The 19,175-nt window shown below is 39.1% G+C and overlaps 1 protein-coding gene across 1 annotated transcript in view; it reads left to right on the top strand.

Annotated features, from left to right (window-relative positions):
- Positions 1-14,726, top strand: part of LOC119559041 (dnaJ homolog subfamily C member 16) — a 326,244-nt gene extending 311,518 nt beyond the window's left edge. The window contains exon 7 of the mRNA XM_037872168.1: positions 14,498-14,726. Within this exon, the coding sequence (XP_037728096.1) occupies positions 14,498-14,726 (229 nt within the window). The remainder of the gene's footprint in view (positions 1-14,497) is intronic.
- The last annotated feature ends 4,449 nt before the right edge of the window (positions 14,727-19,175 follow it).

A 19,175-nucleotide genomic window follows, 5' to 3' on the forward strand; every position in this document is an offset into this window, starting at 1 on the left:
TATGTTAAATAACAATTTTAACTTTATTCTTCCTTTCCCTGGAATGCTTGAAGCTTACATGTGTAACCGTCTCTTAATATGAGAATTTGGACAGAGATCAAAAAATACTAACAGGTTCTGAGCCGCTAAGATTATTCTCTACAACTAATATCAATTACATAAAAACGGTCAAAATATTGGCTACCTTACATTACATAAAAATGGTCCAAGTATTGGCTACCTTTAAACTTAAACATTTAAATGCTTTAAAAGTTTAAATGGAATCCCATTTTCAAACCTTCGCGAAATTAAAATCAATTACATTATCTAAATTTAAAGTTAGATATTTTTATGCCGATAATAACATAATCATTTCACAAAACCATTAAGTAATCCTGTTCCGAAATCCGAGATTTTTGGGCTTTGAAACTTTAAATGGGGGATCATTTTTGCAAGCCTTAGCAAAGTTAAAATCAACAGCCCCTCCGAAAGATCTCCATAAAGAAATCTGACGATACATGGGGCGGGTCCGAGTCAGACATTTCATTGGCTTTTGTGGACGAACTTTTTTTATTTTTTTATTTATTCTTTGCTATTTATTTATTGAATCTTCTCCCTTTGGATACTAACAATAAGTGTATCAAATCTTATACTAATTAACCCAACTAACAGTCATATGACTAGTATTGAGGTAAGGGGGCCCGAAAGTTATTGCTGGGTTGGGAGGTCGTTGCGTTGTAGGCGTTATCTGCTGGAAACCCAAGTCAAGCCTCTTGCGAGATTGGGGTGCACAGAGAGTTTTTCATTGTAGGGCGCTTTTTGTTTGTCTATTTCATCTTTAACGGCAAGAATGCCGAGGTGCCTGTGGATGTTTTGGTGGCGAATATGCCATGGTGCCCCAGTGACAGTCCGAAGGATTTTCGATTGAGCGCGCTGTATAATGTCTATGTTTCTGCTGCTCGCGTTCCCCCATAGCTGGGAGTCATATGTCCAGAAGGGCTTAGGGGTAAAGTTGTAAAGCGGGACCTTGTAGTCCAGACGCAGGGGCGAACGAGCGTTAAGGATCCAGTGGAAGCTGCTGGCTTATTGCGCTGCAGTATTTCCGATGCTCAAAGGCTGTGCGTACTTTTGATGTTATTCTGTTAACTTGCTCGATTGTTCCATGGTTTTGACGGAAACCAAATTGATGAACATTGTGTGTTCCTAGATATGGTATTATGCGCCTTAGAGGGCATTTTTCGAACAACTTAGACATACACGATAATAAACTTATTGGTCTGTAGGATGACTAAATGGTGAGGTCTTTTCCGGGCATCGGTATCATTATGATAATAGTTTTTTTTTCATTTTTTTGGATATTAGCCGAGACTTATGATCCCATTGAAATAATCTTAATAGCAGAGTTTGGAAATAGTTTCAGATTCGATTTGTGGTAGGATAAATGAACAAGTGGCAGGGTTCGGCGGGAACACGCTTCGGAGATGTGAAGCAAAAGTTTCGGCTCCAGCTGCCTGATAAATTTCTTATCGGAGTGACTGTTTCGATTGGAGAGCTCAGATTTGGATGAGCCCTCCACAGAGGATGATTTGTACTGGTTGGCGAAAGTTTTCCAATGTACCGCAGTTGTACATTTTCTGTTTCTTGCTTTAGAGCTCGGTTAAGTAAGCGAGGTGCTTCCTTAAGACGTTGTTTATAAGACGGCGATCTTTTCTAGGACAAGCCGTTCAATTTGCAGATTAGTTTTACAGTGGTTCGTTTACACGTCCGTTCCTTGTGGTGCTCAGATAGTGGCTGCCTCCACGAGTACGTCTTCAAAAGCATTTGTAGAGCAGTCGATGTCCGCTTCGATGTCGGACTGTGGGGTTAATTTGATGTGTGAACTTACATTCTTTTTATATTTTAATTTATATTTTATAGTTTTTGGGCTTTTAAGAAGAGTTATTAGCACTGACTAATGGTCTGATGAGAGCTCCGAAAGCGCTTTAGCGCTTATTATATTGCGTGGAATGTTTTTTGTCATTGCAAAGTCTATTAAGTCTGGAACTTTCCTGGGCCAGTATGTGGGGCTGCCAGGGTAAACATAGTCTTATTTGTTGCTAGGTTTTATGATTGCATTATATAATTGCCTTGGGAGTCACACTGTGTGATCCCCATTGCGTGTGTTTGGCATTATAGTCCCCTGCAGCTATAAAGCGATATCCAAGTAAGTTGTAAAAGTCCATGAATTGTCCTTTAGAAATTGTAAAGCGAGGCGGGCAGTAGACACCGTATATTGAGAGGTTTCTGTTACCTGACTGCACTTTGATAGAGGTGGCCTGCAAGTAATTAGTTAAAAACCTTTGGTGAAAGTGGTGCTTGATGATGCGTTCCCTGATTAAGATGCCTGTTTCGCCGTGGGCTTTGGCCATCTGGGTGATCTGTGCGGTAGAAAGTGTAGCCTCTTATTTGGAAGTTGTATTTGCTTGTGAGGTGCGTCTATACCAGTAGCATAATGTCAATATGATTTTCCTTCAGGAACTGTGTTACTTCAAGTTTGTGCCGTGAAACGCCATTGGCGTTTTACATTGTTATTCGAAGATTTGCCACCGATTATTTGGACTGCTTAGCAAACAGCTGTAACACCATGTTCTGGCTTTGAACCAGTGGTTGCAAGATCGTTTTCATGAATGACATGAATTCTATCATACTTTGTTGCATGGTGACCATCATAGTTTCCAGAGTGCTCTGTGACTGTACTTGGATCTGCTTAACGGGTTTTAGATTAGGCTGGAGTTGGTTTTCCGTCCCTGATCGAAGGCATCGGCGTATGAGAAGCCCTTCTGGGTGCTTAATTGACTAAATGAGGAACTTGCAGCCGTGCCGAAAAATACTTCCGGCGTTGTACGCGAGTATGTGTACGCATTTTGGGTATTCCGATTATGCGTTGCTATCACTCATCGCATGCGGTCCTTCATCTCCTTGTAAATTTACGCATTTCTTTTTTTTGAGGTCTTCCTTGTTGACAGGGAAGTTTGCCGAATTGTAGAACTCTCCACAAGCTACACAGACTACTCGAAGTGAACAGTGTGTCCTAGTGTGTCCATACTCCTGACAATTTGTGCATTGCACTGGGCAGTTCCTTTAATGTGGCTCTTCCACCTTAATTCTTCGGTGCAATAAGTATTGCAGGTTATAAATGGGGTGCACTTCACCTTTCTTCAAGACTCTGCTGTCTGGCTCCATCTGGACCCTGAAGAGTGGTTGTGGCTCTTTTTTTCTGTTGATGATGCTACTGACGTTCTTTGCAGAAAACCCATTTTCGTTGAGAGCATCGATAACTTCCTTGGGGGTTACGTCGGGCTCGATTCCTTTTAGTTCCACTTGCAAGTCCTTGCTGCTTTTTAGTTGGTACGTGTAGTAGTTTTTCATAGCTTCCTCCAGGTATTTGGATACAGCTCGGAAATGTTCTTCAGATTTGGTCTGAAGCTTGGTTTCATGTATATCGCCTTTTGTGACCGGAAAAACATGAAAGGTTCCGTCCCAAGTTAGCGAAACAATTTTGTTGACCAGGGCATTCGAGATTTTCTCCCTAATGTATATTGGTGGGGGTTTCGGTTTCGGTAGGGTCTCTTGAGCCTGTTCTGGTTCATTTTCTGCTAGAAGCGCAAATCTATTACTGTGGGATCTCCCGGGTAACTTATTGTCTATTTGGATCTAATCTAGTCTGTATGGCCGCTTGCTGAATTAGCGCTGCGGTCGACGACATTGCAGTTGATGTGGTTGTTGTTGCTGATAAATTTAGTGCGAGTGCAGAAGTTTTACCGCTGCTTGTTGTTGGTGCGCCAGGGGTCAAAACTGATGGTGGGGGGTTTTGCACTGTTAACTCCACGCCGTCGGAGTAAAAGTAGCAGTAGGTAGGCATGGTGAGCTAGATCGTGCTCTTAGGCTATCGACCGTCAGTAGGGTCGTTTTATGCACTTCGCTTTCACGCTCGCGGAGCTTAGTATCTCTTTATTTTGTTCATTGCTCATTGAGCTATATAATAGTAAAATAATATTGTTTTGCACCTGTTTAAATAATTACACTTATTTTGTGAGACTAAACCTAATATTTTTTTCTTCGTGTCCTAGCGCCTTTTTGCTAATTTGAAATTCACCAGCTTAGTTTTTGTTTTTTGTGTGCATTTAATTCATCACCTTTCTTTCACTTTTCACGGAGCTCAATGGAGACACGTCCGTCTGTAATTATCTGACAATTGATGAAATGTGATCAGCAAACTTTAGTCTTGGGTCCAAAAGGACGCCAAGATCGTTTACTAGAGTGATTCTATCCAGTGAGCCCTCACTCAGCGTGTATGTCGCATATTGAGAATTGACATAAAGTCATTACCTTACACTTAAAGCCATTTAAATCCAGTAAATTTTCAGAGCAGCATGTTTGAAAATTATTTAAATCGCATTTATGTTAGACTGGCAAGAAGTATCCTTGTACTGCAGGCATAACTTAACATCATCTGCATACATAAGCACGCGAGAACAAATTATAACTGAGGGAAGGCCGTTTATAAATAAAGTAAAAAGTAGCGGCCCCATGTGGCTTCCTAGTGGGACACTGGAGGTAACGTGGAGTAGACAAGGGAGAGAATTTGTAAAAAGCACTCTTTTATCCATATTAAAAGATCAATAGGAAACCCTAATAAATGATGTAAGTTTTAAAAGGCTAGTGGCCACGGAGATATATCTGACCTACACAGGTGCTGCAAATGGGGGGTAATATTATTATCAAAAAGCACTGGGATTGCTGACAATATAAATATTTGCTTTCACTTTTCCATCTTTCTTGTGGAGAGGAATTACAAACAATTCCTTCGACATATGGGGAAATTGTGAAGATTCTAAAAATAAGGCAAACAATTTGAGAAGGGGCTTGCATAAAGCCACCTCGCAATATCTAAGCACGTAGCCAGGAATTCCATTGGAACCAGGTGAAAAGAAGGGATCAACACGTTGAAGATCAACAAGTAGAGAGCTTTCGTTTAAGGTGGGACAAAAAATTAAATTCGACTTGGATACAGTTTAAGAATAAGGCTGTGAAGAATGAGTTGAAGAAGAAAAGGTCGATAAAAAAACTTGGCAAATGGATCGGTTATTGCCTGATCGGTTGTTGCAGTAATTATTTCATAAGATCGCGAGTAGTTAAACATTTTGTTCGCATTCTGGGAGAATTCGACCTCACAACGAATTGAATAGTTCTTTTAACAGAGAATTTTGCACGGTAAAACTAGACCGAGCATTTATGTATCTAGAATAAGTAGATTGGGAACCGGAATCTTTGAATTTTCTATAAAGTCTGGACTTCTTATTTCTTAGGTGTGTCAGCTATTTACTGAACCAAGGTGGTTAGTTGGAGTTTGACGGATAGTATAGCAACACACAAGAATTGAAAATTACGGTTCTATAGAAAATATTTATAGCATCATCCATATTTTGGGATGAAAATAGATTGGACCAATCAAAACTTGATATAAAAAAGTTTAGCTAACACAGCTCCAGTATCGATTGAGACCTCAAGAGCAGAATGATATGGATTTTCGGGTTGGGTAAGAGGTGCTACTTTGGACAGAAACATATACATGACTACATACATGTACATAAACATGGATTATGTACTAAGCACAGCTCCAAGCACTCGGCCTAGTGAATTTCTAATACAGTTAATTAGTTATGTATAGCAAAAAGATGATTTAAGTTCTTCGGGAGGTGATATATATAAAACTAACAGGAAACGATAGCCTTACACATACAATTTCAGTATTATGGAAGTTCCCAACAGGTACCTCTTCCGACGTGAGGTTAGAGTTCACGACAATTAAAACCACCTTCTCGCCTGGTGTGTCGATCATGCCAGAAACAATTTCGGACTTTAGGGCCTCCGTTTTTAACAAGGTCTCAGAAAACAAAAAAAATGCAAAAGAGAGACTATCGAATACAATTTAGTTAGCCTACTACGCAAGCCTCTGGTATTCGTTAAGAGTTAAACTATTTTTTATTTTTTTTAAGAAGGTGCTAAGGTAAGAAATAATGGTGCCGCACCACTCTGGCCTTGGCTGGGGAGTCTTGTGTTTACAGGTTTTATTCTTTTACTTGCATTCTTATTCCTAGTTTCGAATTCCTTTACCAACACAAGTGCCGGCCAGAAATATGCAGAACATGTGGTTGAAAAGCTCATTTGGAACAGCATTCTTAAAAGACGAAGTGTCCCCAGCATAGGTAAAATTTAATTTTTCCACGGCCCAAAACTGTGGCTCCTACAGTTTTGATGCTAGAACAAAAATTTTAACTGAAATGTATTGTTCTCATCAATACCTACCGATTGACCTAAAAAAAGTTTGCCACGCCCTCTTTAACGCCCACAAACCGCCCACAAACTTCAAAAAATCGTAAATATGAACGCGGATATCTCGGAAAATATCAAAGATAGAGAAACGGGATTTCAGATTTAGATTCCGCCCACTCTAACGCCCACAAACCGCCCAAATCTGTGGCGCCCACAATTTTCGTGCTAGATAAAAAATTTTAACTGAAATGTATTGGTCTCGTCAATACCTATCGATTAATTTAAAAAAAACTTTGCCACGCCCACTCTAACGCCCACAACGCTTAAATCTCTCTACCGCCGGTAGGTGGCGCATTTGCTGCTTGCATATCTCCACTTTCCTTAGCTGAGTGACGGGTATCTGATAGTCGAGGTACTCGACTATAGCGTTCTTCCTTGTTTTTACCTGCAGATCTTAGCAAAATTTGGGGATTTGTTGTGCTCGATCGCTGCTCCGTAACGGAGCTCATCACTTTCCGAGGCTGCCTTCCACCAGTGGCTTTTTACGCATTGGAGACATATCTACTAGCTTAAGGCTATTAAATTGGGAGCCCAGCACTGAGAGCAACTGTCTTTAGCTACGCCGAAGCTATTAATTACACCCTTTAAGGGAACGACCTGCAAGGGTATAGAAACTTTAGCGTGGCGAAGTTTGCTTCCTTTCTTGTTATTATTCAGACCCCTATAACAAGGGAAATGTAATGATCGAAAATTGCAAACGCAAACGATTAAGGAAAAAAAATTAATAGAAAGTAGGCGAGAGTGCGGATGCTTAATACAGTTAATGCTGATGCAAAAACAACAACACAAAACAGCGTCAACGAACAACGAACAAAGGAAAGCTATAAATCAGGAAAACAAAAAACAGAACAGGAAGTACAAATTGTAAATGGATTTATTAAAATTGTACACAGAATAAATTAAATTCACTCGCGAAGCGAACGATGTAATGAGTCTAACAATTAGGGGACCGAATATTATAAGTTTTGATTTAAACCGTCTAGGTAAACACAAAAACAAATGAAAATTCGGAGCGTAGAAAAAAGCACAACAGATCACTTTGAAAGCCGCAAACTTTTTTTTAGTTGAGACACAGTTAGCTGAGGGGTTGAGGGCTTCACACGGTTAAGTCAAGCCGATTGTTTTAGTCTTATCGTGATTAAACCAAGGCATACTGCCTGGCGGGTCCTTAAGAGCTTGAGCATTAATGGGAACTGTCCTGTACAGAGAAACGGCACGGTCGTGCTATTTAAATTTTCATATTTATGAACGGTCGAAAAATTTAAATTTTAATATTTATTTTTTTATTTTTGAACATTGATGCATTAAGAGAAGTACAGATAAGTTGCCCAACGACACCAAGCACGTGTTTGTTACGCGCGGGGCCTATTTTTCATTTCGGGCGAATACGGTTCCCGAGGTACATAGAACAAAAAAAGACGGGACAAAACAAAGAAAAACTAAGAATGAAGCAAATGAGTTAAAATATTAGTTTTTAATACCGGGATAAAAGTTGAAGTGCAAATTAAATGATAAAGGTTGTTATAATTAAAGAACGCGAAAGGGCTCGTGCGGATTAAAATTTGATATACATCGTTGCAAGTTAATTTGTTAATAGTAGTTTCGCTTTAGTCTCACAGGAACATTAAAGGTTAGGCGGCTTACCAAATTTACGAAATCAATATCACCTCTGATAAGATTATGCATGAAAATAGTAAAGCTTATTTCTACGATTTACTAGAGTAGGCAATTTAATCAATAGCAATCTACTCGAGTAAGACGGCAACCTGACGTTTTGATCCCAGTTCAAACCACGTAAGGCAAAAATAAGAAATTGTTTCTGTATTGACTCAATACGGTCAATGTGCACCTGATATTGTGGACTCCAAACCGAAGAACAATATTCTAAATTAGGACGAAAAAGAGAGGTAAGTAATAACGTGGTTGTGTATGGGTCATTAAATTCTTTCGAGTTTAATTTTTTACTATTTTCGGTAAAGGTTATGTGGGAGTCTTATTTAAGTTTTGGGTCCAGAAGAACACTTAAATCAATAACTGAATATATTCGGTCCAGTGGCATATTCTGAAGAAAATAACATAAACGTAGGAGCATCCCTATAAAAATTAGTATCGTTGCATTTAGGGCAATTCTAATTTAAAAGGATGTACCCACAGCAATCCTGGAAGAAATTATTATCTGACTGCAAGCAGAAATCAAACTCTATATTATTATACGATAAATAAAGCCTAACATTATTAGCATACATTAGTACACGACAGTGTTACGATAGAGGAAGGGTCGTTAATTAACAAAGTAAAGAGCAAAGGGCTTAAATGACTACCGTGAGACACTCCAGATGTCACGAAGACCATCTTGAAAATACCTTTTTTTTAAATATAACCCTCTAAGTTCTACCATTCAAATAACTTGAAATACAAATCAATAGATTATTCGGAAACCCGAGCTGTTACATCTATTTGTGCCTAACCGAAGTAGACACTTCTGGGTCACGCCGCGGGGTACAAGGGGGTAATGAGCACTTGTAGCTGGCACGGGGACGCTTTGATGGCAGGGTGATCGCGTCGCGGCAATAATAACGATGGTTACTGCGATGCCGGACCACAGGCGATGCTAGAAATAGTAAAATGAGATACAATCTAGAGAAGGTCAGGGAATTTCGATTATGGTAGCAGTTTGCGTAGTTGGCTGGGTTGACACTGAAAAATGTGCTGACCGCATTGGCGGGTCAATGTGCCGTTGAGTCGGTGAGATGGTGAGTTAGTGAGACATATAATATGCTGATCAGCAATCCTGCTGCGGAGGTTCATGTTTGTGATTAAAGTCCTTTATATCTTCTTGATGCTGCTTAACGCCCCCTTTGCAACAAAAATGGCATTGCTGTGAGGACTGAAATTTTACCCTCGTATAACTTGATCATTTGGCACGTCTATGGTATGTGGACCTTCTGCAACAAAAAGTTCATAATTCCTGTTTAAATATAGAAATGTTGAACAAAAGTCAGACTTCTTGTAGGTTTTGAGTTGATGAGAAGTCGGTTTTATATTAATTGTTTTTTCTCTTGCAGTATGAAGTTCAGCAAGCTGCAATGAACCGTTATATGTAGCGGTTGATTTTCGATCGGACGAGTCAGTGTCGCTAGTTCTCATATATCTTCAGGCTCTCTCTTGGTTTATGATCCATCAATGCTAAGTTCGTTAAATGATTCCTTTTTCATCGAAAGAACATTGCCTTTTTCTATCAAATTGATTATCATTCACCGGATTTTTATCTTTCCTGTCCTGCAAGATTGTCTACGTCTTCTTCCAAAATAGGCTTGATCAGATAAGGTTTCTTTATTGAGAAAACCTGTGACTATATTACCAGAGGTTTAGTAGGTCCTAGTCTAAAAAGTCCACCGGTAATTAAACGAGGATATACACCAGCCCCTAAGTTTAGGTCAATGGGTCCAGGTTGCCGAAAGTCGGGATCTGCTAACGGCAGTCCCTCGGGAATATTAAGATCGCTTGCAATCGGTGATGACGGTTGGTTTCTAATGACTGTAATATTAATATTAATTAATATTAATTAATATTAATATTAAATACCTCTACTTATGTTTCAAAACCTGATGTACATGACGAGACCTTTAGTATTGATCTAATTGCTGTTCTTATTTTTCTTCCGATTTCAGATATTTTAATCGGTAACGACATTTCCTTAAGAGATAGCAGATCTATCATCCTCCTTGATATAAGATTCACCTGTGATCCAGAATCTATTTTACCGCGACATCTTTGTAGTTGACCGCTTGGCCTTTGTAATGATACCTTGGCGTTCTCGAGCAGAACATATCCTCTAGGGTTGTCGAAGCCTGCAATGGTCGCTGCGCCGGACACTGGATTGCTAGTCGGTCCTTGGGGTAACAGTGAACGATGCCGTTGCTGTAGACAAACAATTTGTGAATGCTCCTTCTTGAATAATGGCTTGGCGCCGCGTTTTGGGGTCCATTTCCTGGAAACGGCTGCATGCTCTAAAATATAGTGGTTGTAGGTGACAAGTCTTACAGCTCTCTTCGTTGTGAACTGTCAGATGGCGGAGTGTTACTGTAGGTTGGGGGCTTATCGTCTCCAGCATACAAGCGCGCCGCTCAAAATCGCAACCAGGTGTCGTCATAACCACCCTGTGAGAAGCGAACTCTGTAGAATATGTAGTTTTTGACTGGCCGAATATGATTTCTTATGTACCCATTCCACAAAGAGATCATGGAACCGTGGCCTGTCTAGATACTCGCCGTTGAACTCCGTAATGCTTATTGTCGGAAGTGCGGAGCTTAGGCTCATTGGAGCGTCGTTTTCTCGAAGCAGGTTCATTTCGTATTCCACGTATAATGTGTGGAATTGGGTTAGCTTGCTTCTGCAAGAGCTGCTGCCCCAGAAGTGCTATCCAGTTCGTCGTGGGCTTGCCTCAGTAGCGCCCAATGGAGGTCAAGATGCCTTTGCAGGGCTGGGGTGTCTGTTGGAGCATTAGAGGCTAATGTTAATGATGATTCCAATTCGTTGCATCTTCTCTGCAACTGTCGTAATCTTATCCTGTTGTAATCTTGATGTTGGCCGAAGTTCGCCTGGGGGCCTTCGGAAGCCCGCTTTTAGTTGCCATGTTGTCCAAAAATATTTTTTGATATTTTTCGACCAACTCATTAAGTGCTGCTAGTCGTGAAGCGTAATAACTGTGAGTCCTGTGAAGCTGGATTAAGCTGACGATCCAGTGAAGCTTAATTAAGCTGCGTATCCTGTGAAGCTGGATTAAGCTGACGATCCTGTGAAGCTGGATTGAGCTGCGTATCCTATGAAGTTGGACGAGCTATGGTTTCCAGGGCGGAAATGAGATATAATCTAGAGTACACTGCAAAATGTGCTGACAATTGAAAAATACCTCTATAGTTCTGGGCATCCGACTTCGCACCCTATTTGTGGAGTGGAATAATAAACGAATTATTCCATATAGTAGGAAAATCAGATGATGAAATAGACAAATGAAAAAGTTAAAGAATCGGCTTACAAATGGATCAGGCACAAAACTTAAGCACACACCCAGGCAGTCCATCTGGCCCTGGAGAGTGGTTGTCGTTGTAGTTTCTAAATCATTTTTACAGAGAAAATTCGGTAATTACAGGAGGAAAAATAAAATTTGCCCCATTTAAGCGATTAGGTTAGTTAGAACTTGACCAAGAAGCCGAACTATAAGTAGTTTGGAAGTACTCAGCAAATAAATCCGCAATTTCGACATCCGTAGATGCCTCAATTGAGTTTAAATGTACCGATTAAGGCAATGCTGATGACCTTCGCTTAGCATTAACAAACGTATCAAACTCCCTCGGATGCTTTGAAAATTTAAATTTACATTGGATCATTACTCACAATTACTTTCCCGACCTTTTTTACTCGTTATAAGGTTTTTAAGGTTTCTAAGTCTTTGCACCGCATCAGTCAAGGAGGCCGGTTTAATTTTGGAGGAAGACTATCAGGAACGTTAGGGAATGCTATCATATGCTAGGGAAGTAATATCATTTAAGATTGGTATTCCTTGTGCTCCTTTTTGCCAATTTGTGCACTTTTGTGCTTAACGCCCAGAGTTATAAAAACTATTTAGCTTGTTGCAAGACGCAGTTTACACTGGATCCAAAAATTTTTTATAATTTTGTTAACATAAAGTCTAAATGTGCGAGTTACCCAACATCACTTAAGTTTGAAAATTCGGCCGCAAATACAAGCTAACCTCTTGCTTAGCTCCTACTCTCTCAGGTCAGTCTTACCCATAGGCCATGTTTAAGTAAAAGCCTATTTTTTTCCGCGTATAAATAAAAGCTCACTTCTTTTATATTTGCAAAGGGTTAAACTATTCTATTCTCCGGAACCTGACGGTGTCTTAGGCTGTGTGCTGAGGTACTGCGCAGAGACCTTGTGTAGACCACTGCACAAACCTTTTAATTTGTGCTTAGAAACCTCCGATTTCCCACATAAATAGAAGGAGTCGCTTCTCAACCCACTTTATAGTATAGTATAGTATCTTAAAGCTATCAGCTATACCGAAGCTGTTTAAAAAAATGATTACACCCCATTTGCAGTTGTCTTTAGAAACGTTCGATTTCCCACACAGATGGAAGGAGTCGTTTGTTATCCCGCTCCATAAAAAAGGGAGTAAATTGAACGCATGTAATTGCAGAGGTATTTCAAAGCTATCAGCTATACCGAAGCTTTTTGAGAACAATATTACGCCCCATTTACAGCACAGTTTTCCCTTATTTCCTCATGCCAACACGGATTTGTAAAACGTAGATCAACGACAATCAACCTTTTGGAGTTTAATTCGTTTGTGTCAGATGGTTTAAAAAAAATCTTCAGACTGACGTGGCTTTCACTGATTTCAGTAAAGCCTTTAATTCTGTAAATCACTCTCTTATAGTTTCCTTTTGATATTTTTTAAGTGGATCTCAAGTTATCTGAATAAGAGGACAAAAAGAGTCATTTCTTAAAACTATTTCTTCCCCAATCCAAGTAACTTCAGGTGCACAACAAGGAAGTAACCTTGGTCCGCTTCTTTTTACATTATGCACTAATGATCTTCCTCTAGTCCTAACAAAGTAACGTGTACTTTTGTATGCTGACGATGTTAAGCTGTGCCAGCAATATAATGAGCCCGCTCGCTTAACAATATGAGCTTGATGCATTTCAAACTTGTTGCCACTATACCAATTATACTCTAAGGGGTTGCGAATTAGACAGGATAATGCATGTTGTCGACCTCGGTTTCTATATGGATACCAAACTTAAAATTTCTGACCACATTACTACAATGGTGAATAAAAACAGTGGTGTGCTTGGATTTATCAAAGGGTGGTCGAAGGAACGATGACCCTATATCACAAAAACGTTGTTCGTATCATTAGAAGACTATATCATATAGCTGCCATAAAAACGTTTGGACAAATGACTCCGAGGCGGAGTTTTTATACCAGTTACTCGCAGAGTAAAAGGGTATACTAGATTCGTCGGAAAGTATGTAACAGGCAGAAGGAAGCGTTTCCGACCCCATAAAGTATACATATTCTTGATCAGGCTCACTAGCCGAGTCGATCTAGCCATGTCCGTCTGTCCGTCTGTCCGTATGAACGCTGAGATCTCGGAAACTATAAAAGCTACAACACTGGGATTAGGCATGCAGATTCCTGAGATTTCTGCGCAGCACAAGTTTGTTTCAGCAGAGTGCCACGCCCACTCTAACGCCCACAAACCGCCCAAAACTGTGGCTCCTAAAGTTTTCATGCTAGAATAAAAATTTTAACTGAAATGTATTGTTATTGTCATCAATTCCTCATTGTTCTCATTGACCTAAAAAAAAGTTTGCCACGCCTACTTTAACGCCCACAAACCGCCCACAAACTTCAAAAAATCGTAAGTATGAACGTGGATATCTCAGAAACTATCAAAGGTAGAGAATTGGGATCTCAGATTTAGATTCCGTAGCCTTGTACGCAGCGCAAGTTTGTTACGCGAATATGCCACACCCACTCTAACGCCCACAAACCGCCCAAGCCTGTGGCGCCCACAATTTTCACGCTAGATAAAAAATCTTAACTGAAATGTATTGGTCTCGTCAATACCAATCGATTGATACAAAAAATTTGCCACGCCCACTCTAACGCCCATAACGCTTAAATCTGTCTACCGCCGGTAGGTCTCTCGTTTTGCTGCTTGCATATCTCCATTTCCCTTTGGTCCCTTTAGCTGAGTAACGGGACTCTGAAAGTCGAGGTACTCGACTATAGCGTTCTTCCTTGTTTGCTTTATATTTAAGTTAAAGCGACTCGGTTTTTTTCGGTCCCTGACTCAACGCTTTTTCTTTAAAAGTGTGGGCGCCACAGCTGTTTGCGATTGGCGGCGAGCAAAAGTATTGCTCATAACCTATACAACATTTTCGGATAACAGGCATGTTTGGATAACAAACTTGTGCTAATTCGGAAGCTAAGGAATCTGATCAAGACATATATGCTATGTGATTTTAAGATTTATTTTCAAAAATTAATTTCATAGTTGCAACATTCCTTTTAAGGTTTAACATTGATAAAAATTGACCATTAACATTATAAATTTATTTTCCTTTTAGATTTGTGAATATGAACAATGGGCGTTCAAGCAATATAATTGATCGCTTTAAAGTCAATACGAGCTTGGATACACTTCTTATATTTAACGAAGATTCCAAAAGTTACACAGCAAGTATTTGTATGGCGGAAATCCCAACTCAAATCTTGATAGATGTTGTTTCCGCTAATCAATTTTTGGTACTACCCAGATTATCTTCACAGGACATATTAGAAAGTAAGTGTTTATAAAATAAGTATGTCAAAATTACACGATTTTCCACGATTTTCTTTTTATTTAAAAGTTACACGAACCTTTTACGTTGGTCAATACTGAAATTTGAATTTCAGGAGCCATTCTGTTACTAGCCTAACAATGAAAAGCATTTATAAATAAACCTAATCTATTTTACCATGAATGTTATCCAAATGTGACTCGTTTCGTTCGTTTCGACGGTAACTTTTTAATTATACATGTCTCTGTCTTGTGTGGATTTTTTCGAGTTTCTACGATGTCAATAGACGCCCTACAGTCACTAGATTGTTAAAAAATTACACATTTTCAAAATTTGCGAAGTTGAAGCTCAAAATGTACTCGATTCATTCGGAAAAATTAAAGGGTGACATTATAGTTTAAAAAAAATCATATATCACCCAAATTTGTTAGACGCAACTCGAGATATAATTTAGAACTTGGGGATACAAAAAAAAAATGTTCTTAAAAAATCTTTAGCAAAAACATTTCTATAAAAATATTTTTGACTTATTTTTTGTGATCAACCAGGAACTACCATCATTCTTCTTGGGCATTTTCAAAACATTATTAGCAAGTTTATCAAATATAATAAGAAAGGAAGTTAGCTTCGGCAAGCCGAAGTTTGTATACCCTTGCAGTTCAAATTATTATATTTAATTCGAAATCCTAAAAAATACTAAAAATGACATTCCCAACAGTATAAGATAATATGTCAAAAAACACCAAAGCTATAATTTGTCTCATATTATTTTCCCACCAATTTTTCGATCGTTCCTATGCAGCTATATGATATAGTCGTCCGATTTTGATAAAATTAAATTCGAAATTCAGAACTAATTAAAAAATGTTATTTCCAAGCGTAGAAGGTTATATATTAAACAAGAAAGGAAGTTAACTTCGGCAAGACGAAGTTTGTATACCTTGTATTATTAAATTTAAAAATACAAAAAATGATATTCCCAATAGTATAAGATAATTATGTAGAAACTCAGAATTAACAAGAATGGAAGTTAACTTCGGCAAACCGAAGTTTGTATACCCTTGCAGCTATAATTATTAAATTTAAAACAAAGAAGAACGCTATAGTCGAGTACCTCGACTATCAGATACCCGTTACTCAGCTAAAGGGACCAAAGGAAAATGGAGATATGCAAGCAGCAAAGCGAGATTGAAATACATCACCTACCGGCGGTAGACAGATTTAAGCGTTGTGGGCGTTAGAGTGGGCGTGGCAAAGTTTTTTTTGGATCAATCGATAGGTATTGACAAGACCAATACATTTCAGTTACATTTTTTATCTAGCACGAAAATTGTGCCACAGGCTTGGGCGGTTTGTGGGCGTTAGAGTGGTCGTGGCATATTCCCGTGACAAACTTGCGCTGCGCTCAAGCCTACGGAATCTAAATCTGAAATCCCATTTCTCTATCTTTGATATTTTCCGAGATATCTGCGTTCATATTTACGATTTTTTGAAGTTTGTGGCCGGTTTGTGGGCGTTCAAGTAGGCGTGGCAAACTTTTGAGTCAATCGATAGGTATTGATGAGAACAATACATTTCAGTTAAAATGTTTATTCTAGCATGAAAACTGTAGGAGCCACAGTTTTGGGCGGTTTGTGGGCGTTAGAGTGGGCGTGGCACTCTGCTGAAACAAACTTGCGCTGCGTAAGAAGCTCAGGAATCTGCACGCCTAATCTCAATAGCCTAGCTCTTATAGTTTCCAAGATCTCAGCGTTCATCCGGACGGACAGACAGACGGACATGGCTAGATCGACTCGGCTAGTGATCCTGATCAAGAATATATATACTTTATGGGGTCGGAAACACTTCCTTCTGCCTGTTACATACTTTCCGACGAATCTAGTATACCCTTTTACTCTACGAGTAACGGGTATAAATACAAAAAATGATATTCCCAATAGTATAAGATAATATGTCAAAAAACACCGAAGCTATAATTTATTTCATATTATTTTCCCACCAATTTTCCGATCGTTCCTATGGCAGCTATATGATATAGTCGTCCGATTTTGATAAAATTTAATTCGAAATTAAAAACTAATTAAAAAATGTAATTTCCATGCTTAGAAGGTTATATGTTAAAAAACACCAAAGATATAATTTTTTAAAATTTTTTTTCCGATTATTCCTATGGGAGCTATAATATATAGTTGCAAAATATATAAGACTTTTGGGAAAGTTTCAGCCCGATAGCTGTAAAGCTGAGAGACTAGTTTGCCTAGAAACGGACGGACAGACGAACAGTCGGACAGACGGACATGGCTAGATCGACTCGTCTAGTCATGCTGAACAAGAATATATATATACTTTATGGGGTCGGAAACGTCTCCTTCACTGCGTTGCAAACTTCTGACTGAAATCAATATACCCTCTGCAAGGGTATAAAAATATGTCATGTAACGAACTGACTTTTTTGTTTGTTCGCTACGAAACTCGTGCGGCTAGCTCAGTAGATTTGTGCGTCCGTCCCACTATGGGAAATTTGACCACTTTTTTTGGGCAAAACCCATTTTCTAAAAGTCGGAAATTTAAAAGAATTCACAATCACAATAGATTAATATCCAGTGTTGCATAACAGAAATATTTATAGATGGCGCCACAACGAAAGAATCAGCTGATAAACGCAGCTGTTGCATTTGCAATAAGTTTTCATTGCAAACTTGAAGGGGCCAAAAGTGAAAATCTAGTCAACATAAAATGACTTCAAATCTGTGTGGTTTGTAATATTACAATGGCTGGAATTTTGACCTCGTCAGCTAGTTGCAGCTAGTCGCTTCTTTAAATGGAAGCCCACTTTCTCATTTTATCTCATATTAATTCGGTCTCTGTTGTACACGGACGTGTTTTATATTTGCTCCCACATTTATTCGCCTAGTGTCTAAATTACCGATCTGATATATTCCTAAAGTTTACATTTTCAACTCGGTTGAGGCCGCCGTTTGAATGCAAACTAGTTATTTGTGTTAAAACCATTATCTTTATTATTATATTGGATAATAGTTAATGACGCGGGTGCTTTGTGCATTGTTGTTGTTTCTTATTTACATTGTTGTTTTGGCGCTCTCTCGCACCGTTCGCTCTGCTACATTCTCCCAACTTCAGTCACCGGCTCTCATTTTCGAGTTAACAGGTATTTGCTGAATTGGTCTTATCGCTCTCTTTTCTTATCTTTCCTCTGCGTTTTGCAAAACCCCACAGCTGTTTGTTGGCACTCATCTAAAGCTTCCTACTTTTTCTACTTTTTCTTCATTCTACATTTAACTGACTTCAACGTGTAAACAATGTCTGCCTGCTGTGTTGTTGGTTGCCAATTTTTTGTTAAAATCACTTCTCAGCAGCCAATTTTTAGTTGCTGGTTATGTGAGAATATTGCGAACGCTAAATGTGCAGACTTTGGGCATAGTGCTGCCCAAATTGCTGATCGCACTAGATCTAATGCTAACCTGGACTGGACGTGCCCTACATGCCTACATATCAAAATTGATATTAGAGCATTTATGAGGCAAACGGAGCTGGAGTTCCAGTCATTAAGGCCACTTCCGGGGCTCTGCCGCACCTAGTTCTGCCTCTAGCTAATACCCTTGCACCTTCTCCTGTCCCACTTACTAGCATGATCCCTAGGAAAAACACCCAAAGCCCTGCTCTCTCTTCTCCGGTACCACTCACTGTCATGGTACCTAGGAAATCTGTTTTTGTGACTAGGTTGAATGCAGCAATAACAGTAAATGACGTGATGCATCATATTGTCACAAACCTCTACCTTCAAAATGGTATTGACATCACCAAATTTAATTTTAAACAGATAAGAGATTACTCTTCATTTAAAATACTTGTGCCGGATGGGCTGTTCTCTAAACTTCTTTGCCCCAATTTTTGGCCTGCTGATATAATTGTCCACGAGTATATAAAAAAAATAGCTCCCTTTCCATGACTTCTTTGTCGGCGCCCAGCTCTGATATAAATTCAAAAAACTAAATTTCGTAATTCACTATTAGAATGTTCGGGGGCTTCTTAGTAAACTCTCTACGCTTTATATAAATAGTTCAATTTTTGAGGCCAATATTAATGTACTTACTGAGACCTGGCTTAACCCATCCGAACACGATAGTGAGATTTTGTCTAATTAACTTTTTTGTTTATCGGAAGAATCGTCAGACCCGTCGAGGTGGAGGCGTTCTTATTGGAGTCAAATCCAATTTAACTTCTGAGTTTGTTGATATTTCTGAATCATCAGGTATTGAATTTATTTCCGTAAAATTATCTTTCCCAAAAAGTAACATTTTTTGAACCTGCTCGTATATATCCCCTGGCTCTGAATTTAACGTGTATCTATTGCACCTGTTCGCCATACATTCTATCTCCATGTTGCTTGCTGAAACTGACCAACTTATTGTGCTTGGTGACTTTAATCTTCCCAATATTTCTT

The sequence above is a fragment of the Drosophila subpulchrella genome, unplaced genomic scaffold (genome assembly GCF_014743375.2).
Source record: "Drosophila subpulchrella strain 33 F10 #4 breed RU33 unplaced genomic scaffold, RU_Dsub_v1.1 Primary Assembly Seq16, whole genome shotgun sequence".
NCBI lineage: Eukaryota > Metazoa > Arthropoda > Insecta > Diptera > Drosophilidae > Drosophila > Drosophila subpulchrella.